General features: G+C 39.5%; 1 protein-coding gene across 1 annotated transcript in view; it reads left to right on the plus strand.

Annotated features, from left to right (window-relative positions):
• Positions 1–10845, plus strand: part of ZNF407 (zinc finger protein 407) — a 476193-nt gene that overhangs the window by 29891 nt on the left and 435457 nt on the right. Inside the window, exon 2 of the mRNA XM_017527494.2 lies at positions 4089–8828. Coding sequence (XP_017382983.1) covers positions 4142–8828 — 4687 coding nt within the window. The 5' untranslated portion in view covers positions 4089–4141. The remainder of the gene's footprint in view (positions 1–4088; positions 8829–10845) is intronic.

Here is a 10845-nt window from a genome sequence, read left to right on the forward strand (position 1 = left end):
GAGATGGGGTTTCACCATGTTGGCCAGGATGGTCTCGATCTCTTGACCTCGTGATCCACCCGCCTCGGCCTCCCAAAGTGCTGGGATTACAGGCTTGAGCCACCGCGCCCAGCCTTCTTTTCTTTTTTTTTAGATGGAGCCTCGCTCTGTCACCAGGCTGGAGTGCAGCGGCGCCATCACAGCTCACTGCGACCTCCACCTCTCGGGGTCAAGCAGCTTTCCTACTCGGCCTCCTGAGTAGCTGAGACTACAGGTGTGCACCACCACACCCAGCTAATTTTTGTATTTTTGGTAGAGACAGGGTTTCATCATGTTGGCCAGCATGGTTGTGATCCACCTGTCCCAGCCTCCCAAAGTGCTGGGATTACAGGCGTGAGCCACCATGTCCCAGCCCAGGGCTCTGTATCTTGATAGGGATTCCTGGGAGGTCACCTCTGCAGATCTCTGGGCCTCTTTTTCTCTGCACCTTTCTCTTCTCCTTTATTTTGCCCTCAACTTACAACGCCCCTCCTTGTGCTATGGTCTGTGTACTTTCTCAGGCAGTAAGCCAGGCTCACCTGGTGTGTTTGTCTCACGAATGACTGTCCTTTGGTGTCTGATGTCAGCTCTCTTGCACTGTTGCTTTGTAGGTTTTATTTACTTTTTTTTAGTTGCTTGAGGCATATGAGTAAATCCAGCCCCTGTGACTTGATCTTGACCAGAAGCAGCTGCCTGGTTTGTTGGACAATTTATCTGTTTTAAGCAATGTGTGGTCTTATCGTCTTATCTGTTACATTGTAAGCTCTCACAGGACTATGATTTTGGGTGGTGTTTGCTGTGCTTCTAGCATCTACAAGCAAGAACATTTGGCATACTGTAGGCACTAAGTGAAGGTGTTGAAATGGGTGCATGATTCTTTCTTACTTCCTTTCCTCCCTTTACTTGTCAATTTCAAATGTCGAATAGAAAATCAATGCTTTATAGAAAAGAGCATTTTCTGTTCTTTTTTTTGTTTGTTTGTTTTCTTTTTTTTTTTAAATTAGAGATAGGGATTCGCCATGTTGCCCTGGCTGGTCTCCAATTCCCAGGCTCAAGTGATCTGCCCACCTTGGCCTTCCAAAGTGCTGGGATTATAGGCATGAGCCACTGTGTTCAGCCAAAAGAGCATTTCCTAAGGATCCTTTGCAACACCAGTCTCTTGATTCCTTATAAACAAAGGGTTCTGTAATCAAATAACGTTGGGAAACGCCTGTGTACTAAGAAATCCTGCGGTAAAGTAATGTTTGTTCCCTTTCCCTTTCCCTTTCCCTTTCCCGCTTCCTCCCTTCCCCCCTTCCCCCCTTCCCCCCCTTCCCCCTCCCCCTTCCTTTTCCTTTCCTTTCTTTTGAGACAGGCTCTCACTCTATTGCCCAGGCTGGAGTGCAGTGGTTCTGTTGTAACTCATTGTAGCCTCAAACTCCAAAGCACAAGCAGTTTTCCCACCTCAGACTCCCGAGTAGCTGGGGCTACAGGTTCACACCACCACAGCTGGCTAATAAATGAGTTTTCTAAACTTCTTTGACCAGAGATGCTTTTTCACCTAAAACACCTACTCTTATATAATTTATAATTTCTGGAACCTATTCTGAAGGAATGTATTTGAACTAATGTCGAATATCTTATAAATGCAATAAAACTATGTATATTTATCTTTCTATGGTTTTTCAAATATTTGTACGTTATAGATGATATTTGATAATTTATATATTTTTAACAGCTTTATTGAGATATTTTAAGTTCAGTGAATTTTAGTATTATTATCTATTGATGGATGTGTGCGACTATCACCACAATACATTTTAAAACACCGTTATCACCTCAAAAAGAAACCCCTTACCCTTTAGCTGTCACCCTCCATTCTACCTGCCTACCTACAGCCCCGAGAAACCAAGGGCTATTTATTTTTCTGTCTGTATAGATTTCTGTATTCTAGACATTTCATATAAAAAGGAATCTATATACTGTGTGGTCTTCACTTGATAATGTTTTTAAGGCCATCCACATTGTGGCATGTATTAGTGCTTCTTTTGAAATTTTATTTGTATTGTATTTTTAGAGACAAGGTCTCTGTCACCCAGGCAGGAGTGCAGTGGTGCGATCATAGCTCAATGCAGCCTTGAACCCCTGGGCTCGAGAATCCTCCTGCTTCAGCTCCAGAGTTAGGACCATAGGCACTTGCCACTAATCTTTATTATTTTTTATTTTTTGTAGAGTTGGGGTCTTGCTATGTTGCCCAGGCGGGTGTCAAACTACTGGACCCAAGCTATCCTCCCTCCTGGGCCTCCAAAAGCATTGGGATTATGGGCATGAGCCACTGTGCCTGACTAATACTTCATTCTTTTTATGACTGAATACTATTTCATTGCACGGATATCACATTTTCTCAATTCATTCATCCATTAATAAACATTTGGATTGTTTCCACCTTTTGGCTCTTATGAATAACCCTTGCCATCAGCATTTGCGTACAAGTTTTTGGTTGGATATGTATTTTCGTCTCTCTTGGGTGTATACCTAGGAGTAGAATGACTGGGCTACATGCTGGCACCATGTTTAATTGTTTAAAGAACTGGCAGACTGTTTTCCAAAGTGGCTGCCCCATTTCTCATTCCCATTAGTGGTATTATGAGGGTCCCACTTGTTCCACATTCTTGCCAGCACTTGTTAACTGATTTTTTGAGTATAGCTATCTTGGTGAGTTTGAAGTGGTGTCTCCTTGTGGGTTTGTTTTGCATTTCTTTAGTGACTACTAATGTAGAGTATGTTTTCATATGCATAGAATTATATGTATTTTCTATGAAGAAATGTATTTCATAATCTTTGCTTATTTTTGAATTGATCTATTATTGAGTTGCAAAAGTTTTTAGAATATATTCTAGATGCAAGTCCCTTATCAGATATCTGATTTGCAGAAATGTGTTCCCATTCTGTGGGCTTTCTTTTTACTTTCTTGGTTGCGACCTTTGAAACAGAGTGTTTTTTGAAGTTTTTAATTTTGATGAAGTCCAGTTATTTTTTTCTCTTATTGTTAATACTTTTGGTGTCTTACATTGTAAGTATATTTTTGTTCCCTAATTTTAGCTGAATCAAAGTAATAGCCTTCATTTGATTTGTCAATGTTATGGAGTAAATAGCTAAAATAGTTTAAAATAGTTGTCATTAGCTTTGAGACTATAAAATGTTGACGTCTTTTTATTAACATGAAATCAGACGGCATTTGGCTGAAAATTCCAATCATGCTGTAAAGTAAATGGAAAATGATATGTTTTAATTGAATTAAATAGCATAATGAAAAATAAAATCAATATTATTGATTTCAAGGCATTTTATTCAATAAAATTCTTCTTTTTTCGTCAAAATTTACTCCATTAATTCTACTCTACCACTGACATTTCCCTTTGCCATTAACCTTCAGACAATATAAAATGCCTGTTAGATGAGGAAATTAATGATTGACAGCTGGACCAGAAGTGGCTTTTCATTGGTGAAAGAGCTTGAGCATTAATGGTGATATGTAATGAGATTATACATGTTGTTCATTGGAATATGTTTGGCAAAGCTCTTTGCTTTAGGAGAAAAGGATGAAACAGCTGTTTTAAAATTATGTTTCTTTTATATAGGACTTGGGCTCCTTTTGGGAATTAAGGAGGGGAAGGCCTCACTTCTAGACTTGAATCACAGCAGTTTTGTTTTCATATGTTTTACAGAGTAGGAGCTCATTGAAACGTATTTTAAAAGGGGAGCTTCTCTGTGTGTGTGTGTTTTTTTTAAAGAGCAGTCAATTGAGGTATACTGGTACAGAGAATTGAAAATATGGGAGTTTGTTGAGAAATCACTTTTTCTATCAAAGATACCAGGTATTTCTTCCTGAGTCAGCAATAGGGTAAAGTGGTGTTCCTAAAATCCTACTTCAGATTTCTTAATAAAAGACTTTAGACATGTGATCAAATTCATCTCAGTATAAAGGGCATTTCATTGAGGCTAATTGTATGATACTTTTTCATCTAGTTTTGGACTAATACGTATGTCTTTATATTCAAGATTTAATACCATGTTTGTTTACTTCACAGGTTATGAGTACCAGTGAGCCACCTTAGATAGAAGCATCATCAGCACTTTATTAATGATGGATAGTGAGAATAAAGCCGAAAATGACGAGGATGAAATGATAAACAGAGAAGCACAAGACTTAACAAAGCTTTCATCCCATAATGAAGATCATGGGCGTGTGTCTGATGTGATAGCAAATCTCCCTGAGAATTCTACGAGCAAAAGAGGTTTTTCAGAATCATCGAACTTTGATAGTGTTGTTATAGGAGAAGACAATAATAAACATGCTTCCAAACGTAGGAAATTAGATGAGGCAGAACCCCTTACATCTGGAAAGCAAGATGTTTGTAGACTAGAAACTTCTGAAAGCTCAGCCACAGAAGAGGGTATCGCAGTAGATGCAGCAGGGAAGAAGGCCTCCCTGAGTGACTGCACAGTTGGAGGCACATGTCTCCTGAATGCCCTCTCCCCTTCTCGCGATGTTAGCACTATTGATGTTGTTTCTCTGAAAACAGACATTGAACAAACATCTGCTCAGGAAATGGTTTCCCTTGATCTGGAAAGAGAATCTCCTTTCCCCCTGAAAGAAGTTAATGTTAGTTGTACCATTGGGAATGTAGATACAGTTCTCAAGTGCAGCACCTGTGGGCATTTGTTTTCTTCATGCTCTGATTTGGAAAAACATGCTGAGTCTCACATGCAACAGTCTAAGGAACATACCTGTTGTCACTGCAGCCACAAAGCAGAGAGCAGCTCAGCACTACATATGCATATCAAACAAGCACATGGGCCACAGAAGATCTTTTCTTGTGATCTTTGTGGTTTTCAGTGCGCAGAAGAAAACCTGTTGAATGCACATTATCTTGGCAAAACACATCTCCGTCGTCAAAATCTGGCTGCTCGTGGAGGATTTGTACAGATCTTAACAAAACAGCCTTTTCCTAAAAAACCATGTACAATGGCAACAAAAAGTGTTCGCTCCAAGCCAAGAACTTCTAAACAAATAGCAAAAAATACTGATTCAAAAGGATTACGAAATGTGGGAAGCAAATTTCCAGATTTGACAGGAAGCATTTCTAGACAAAGTGGCAGTAGTAGTGAGCTTCTTGTTGAAATGATGCCTTCCAGAAATACTTCGTCACAGGAAGTAGAGATTGTTGAAGAAAATGTTAGTTCCCTTGGTATAACTCAGAATCCTGAAAACCAGAGTAAAAAGCTAGACACCTTAGTAACCTCAGAGGGTCTGTTAGAGAAATTGGAATCTACCAAAAATACCCAGCAGGCAGCACACGGTGTCAGTGTAACCTCAAGGACAAGACCCGAGCGAAATATTGTCGTGTTGGGTAATAGCTTTCGTCGACGAAGCAGCGCTTTTACCTTGAAGGGCCAGGCAAAGAAAAGGTTTAATCTTTTAGGAATTAAAAGAGGCATAAATGAAACTCAGAGGATGTTTATGAAACACTTTAGAACACAGATGAAAACACACGATACAGAGTCAGTGCCGAAACACTCGGAAGCGAGCAGCAGTGTGCAGAGACTGTGCGTGACTACCTCAGAAACTCAGGAGGTGGAGCAGGATCGGGGGAGCACCTGTCCTCCAGGCTCCAGGGTGGACTCCCTGACGGTGAAGCCAGCCTCTGACCCTCAGACATTGTGTGCTTGTACAGACTGTGGGCAAGTCGCTATAAATAGGACAGATTTGGAAATCCATGTGAAAAGGTGCCATGCCAGAGAGATGAAATTTTACTGCCATATTTGTGACTTTTCTAGTATATCAAAGAGGGACTTAGATGAACATTTGCACAGTCACCAGCATCAGCAAACTGCTTCTGTCCTGAGTTGTCAGTGCTGTTCATTTACATCATTGGATGAAATAAATCTTAGAGAGCACATGAAGGAAAAGCATAATATGGATTTTCTTTGCACCCTTTGTAATCTGTTCTTTTTGTCTGAAAAAGACATGGAAGAACACAAAACCACTGAGAAGCATATTAGTTCATTGGTTCAACCAAAGACTTCGCAATCATCTAACAGTGATTTGGTTTTACAGACTTTACCTTTAAGTACTTTAGAATCAGAAAATGCAAAAGAGTCTATGGACGACTCAGGAAAAGTGGCTCAGGAAGAACCTGTGAAGTCCAGGGTAAGCCATGGTAATGAAGTGAGGCATTCCAGTAAGCCTCAGTTTCAGTGTAAGAAGTGTTTTTATAAAACAAGATCTTCTACTGTCCTCACGAGACATATAAAGCTTCGGCATGGTCAGGACTATCATTTTCTTTGTAAAGCTTGTAATCTTTATTCATTGAGCAAAGAAGGAATGGAGAAGCACATTAAAAGAAGCAAGCATCTTGAAAATGCTAAGAAAAATAATATTGGCTTAAGCTTTGAAGAATGTATTGAAAGGGTATGTATAGGTACAAATGATAAAAAAGAAGAGTTTAATGTTTCCGGAAATGGAAGGATTGAAGGCCATGTAGGTGTGCAATTACAAGAGCATTCCTATCTTGAAAAGGGCATGCTGATGCCTAAGGAACTGTCACAGTCTGGTGATAGCACCAAAGATGATGAATTAGCTTTGACCACTACTCCAAAGAGAGGGAGACCTAAAGGTAACATCTCACGGACATGTTCACACTGTGGCCTTTTGGCCTCTAGTATTACAAACTTGACTGTTCACATTAGACGAAAGCACAGTCACCAGTATAGTTATTTATGCAAAGTGTGTAAGTATTACACTGTAACTAAGGGAGATATGGAACGTCATTGTGCTACCAAGAAACATAAAGGACGGGTAGAAATAGAAGCAAGTGGAAAACACAGTTCAGATATCATTGTTGGCCCTGAAGGGGGTGGCCTTGAAGCCGGAAAAAAGAATGCTGGCTCAGCAATGACCATGTCAGATGAACATGCTAACAAACCCGCTGAGTCACATGCCTCTGTTTTAGAAAAGGCAGATCATGGAAACTCAGTTGAAGCCAAAGTTGAAAATGTATTTCATTCTCTAGATGGAGAAGTTAACAGGCATCTTCTTGATAAAAAGGAGCAAATATCTCTAGAGCCAGAGGACATCGCCCAGCAGGGGGATGTGTACTCCCAGAGAGATGTTACAGGCGCAGGTGAGAATAAATGTGTGCACTGTGAGTTTAATGCTCACTCCTCTGCTTCTCTAGAGCTGCATGTAAAACGGAAACATACAAAAGAGTTTGAGTTTTATTGCATGGCATGCGATTACTACGCAGTGACTCGTCGCGAGATGACTAGACACGCGGCAACAGAGAAACACAAAATGAAAAGGCAGTCTTACCTGAACTCTGCTAATGTGGAAGCAGGTTCTGCAGACACGTCCAAAAACATCATTGTGCCTGAAGAAGAGCATCAACAAAATTCTGAGGAATTTCAAATAATTTCAGATCAACCATCTGACACTCTTAAATCTAGAAATGCTGCAGATTGCTCTATTTTAAATGAGAATACTAATTTAGATATGTCTAAAGTGCTCTGTGCTGCTGACTCTGTAGAAGTTGAGACTGAAGAAGAATCTAATTTCAATGAAGACCATTCCTTTTGTGAGACTTTTCAACAGGCCCCTGTCAAGGATAAAGTTAGGAAACCCGACGAGATGATGTCCTTTACTATTTCCTTGAACCATGACTCCCCAAGCAGATTTCAAAATGAAAATTCAGGAAGTTCTGCTTTAAATTGTGAGACAGCAAAGAAAAACCATGAGCTATTGAATGATGCAGGTGAGCTACGCATCCATTGTGAGAGTGAAGGAGGAAGCGTAGGAGACAGTGAAGGTGACGTTCCTCACAGACACCTGTGTCCTGCAGTGCTCACTGGAGAGCTCTCGGCTGAAAGCCCCCCTCCTGTTGTGACAGGAATAACCCAAGAACAGGGAAATCTGGAGAGTGGGGGTCGGAACAAAGTTGCATGTGGGCATGGTTTGGAGGACCTGAAAAGGGTCCAAGAAGATCCCATTCTGGAGAATAAGGAAATTCTGATGAATTCCCAACATGAAACAGAAATTATTTTGGAGGAGGATGGCCCAGCTTCTGATAGCACAGTTGAAAGTAATGATGTCTATGAAACTATAATTAGTATTGATGATAAAGGGCAGGCCATGTACAGTTTTGGCCGATTTGACTCCTCCATAATAAGAATAAAGAACCCAGAAGATGGTGAGTTGATAGACCAGTCCGAAGAGGGCCTGATAGCAACCGGAGTGAGAATTAGTGAGCTGCCCTTGAAAGACTGTGCTCAAGGTGTGAAAAAAAAGAAATCTGAAGGCAGTTCCCTGGGTGAGTCTACACGAATTCGCTGTGATGATTGTGGCTTCTTAGCAGATGGACTGAGTGGACTGAACGTTCACATAGCCATGAAGCATCCTACAAAAGAGAAGCACTTTCATTGTTTACTCTGTGGAAAGTCATTCTATACCGAAAGCAACCTTCACCAGCATCTGGCTAGTGCTGGCCACATGAGAAATGAGCAGGCCAGTGTGGAAGAGCTTCCGGAGGGAGGGGCCACCTTTAAATGTGTCAAGTGCACAGAGCCCTTTGATTCTGAACAGAATTTATTTCTACATATTAAAGGACAGCATGAGGAATTGCTACGGGAGGTGAATAAATACATAGTGGAAGACACTGAGCAAATCAACCGCGAGAGGGAGGAAAACCAGGGAAATATCTGCAAGTATTGTGGGAAGATGTGTCGAAGCAGCAACTCGATGGCCTTCCTGGCACACATTCGCACTCATACAGGTATGTAGCTCTGCAGCAAGCCAAGTCAGTGAGGACATGGAGCCATTTGTTCCCACCCAGATACACAGCCCTACCTGTAGCTGCTCACTGGCCTCTACCCGGCTCACATTTCATTGCTATGTGCTGCTCTGCTTGGCTGTAATAAGTCATTGTTGACACTTAACATTTTTAACGGTGATTAAGCCCTAGTGATCTCAAAGGCAAGTTAGTTGACACATTTCTTTTAATTTTGTTGAAAAGCCTAGTCTCTCTGATGCCTTTTAAAAATTGCTGTCTGTTGCAGCTTTTCAGTTGTTTCTGAGCAATATTTGAAAAACCAATTATTTGGTTTTTCAAAGTATATATTAAGTGGTACCTTGTAATTTCAGAGGACATGTTCAGTGACTTTTAAGGAATGGAGTAATCAGATTTTTCTTATGATATTAGGGATGTAAAAATATTCATTACTAGATATTTTATATCCAAAAGTGTAACTTCCAGGCAACAAGATTCTACCTTCATGGATCAAAATTAGCCACCACTTTCCAAAGTTAACATGTGCTGGGGATCTGGTGTTCCTGGAGGTAGCACCTGGTTTAGTCTCTGTGCTCTGTCACAGTTAGTGTTCCATTTTAATGTTTAATTTTGGGTGGAAAGTTTTTTAAAAAACATTTTTTTTTGGTGGAAAATGCATAAGCTACTGTTCTAAATTTATGTAAAAATTCACTGCACTGTTTCTATAAACCTGCCATACATTCTTTATTTTAAATAGACAGCTTTTCTAAATCATTGTGCTCTGCTTAGACAAGTTCTGTCTCCATGGTTGAATTTATGAGTGGATTTGAATAATAAATTCACATTTCAATGAACATATTTTCATTAAAACTGTAAGGTTTATTTTACTGTACTTTTAAATAATGGCTTATTATTAAAGCTATACTTTAAATTCGTACAGTTTTTGATACTTGGTGCATGGTTACAAGGAAGAAGACAAAAGACTATGAAGCGTCATTACTTGTTTAGGGTGATTAAAGATAGATAAAAGTTTTTCGTTGAAGGAAGAAAAGGGGCAACCTGCATAAGATTAATCTAGGTAAATACAGATATTGTACTTCTGATCCCAAATATTCCCATGCACTTTAGCCATTTTTGGGGAATAAGCCTGAATGCTTATTTGTTTGCATTGTTAGTATCTCTGTCAGTGCCTTGTTGCAGCTTTCTTTCTGAAATGATACAGTTTTAGAAATAACTCTTGTTCACATGCACAGAAAATATGTACTTTCTTAATATGCCTTCTTAAGGCAGATAAAACTGAATAAAAGTAAGAGGAAGATGCTAATGGAGCTCTTTTTAGAATTCTTTATGCAACTGTCTGGTCAAGACATGTTGCTTATAATTGATGTGTCCATTACTTGAATTCTCTTGTAATTATAGTCAATAAGTCTTGTAAATGTGTTAAAGCTCACTAAAAGCATACAAATTCAAGAACAGAGTAAGGCTAATAATTTAAAATAATCAATGTAGGCATTTCAGCACTTAATTTCCCTTGTGTGTTGATAGCTGATCATTCTTAATCCATTAAGATTTATTTAGTCGTTTACAATGCAAAATAGGTTTGCACTGGTCACTTGTGCCATTTGAAAATGTCCACCAGGTTAAGTGCAGAATGTAGTCCATTAGTCTTCCTTGACTATATGTATTAATTGCATTTAAAATCAAGTTAATGTGGATGTGAAAGTGAGGTAACTATCAATATGTGACAAAGTAACCCTACTTATATAAGTTACATCATTGATTGTAACATTTAGTAAAAGTTAGCGTATTTTTTTTTTTTAAACTTCATGTGTTGGTCTTCTCAGGAAGTACATTTTTATTGTGCTTGAAACACTACCAAGAGCCCTGTTCCTGAGGACACAGTACAAGTTTACCATTTCAATTTTGCAAGTCATTTTTTTGGGGAAATTGGTCTCCAGGTTTAATTCAAGGTTTTTTTCTTAGAGCATCTTAAAATGAATTACTTTTCAGATACTTTGCTTAT

The sequence above is a fragment of the Cebus imitator genome, unplaced genomic scaffold, assembly GCF_001604975.1.
Source record: "Cebus imitator isolate Cc_AM_T3 unplaced genomic scaffold, Cebus_imitator-1.0 Scaffold49, whole genome shotgun sequence".
Lineage (NCBI taxonomy): Eukaryota > Metazoa > Chordata > Mammalia > Primates > Cebidae > Cebus > Cebus imitator.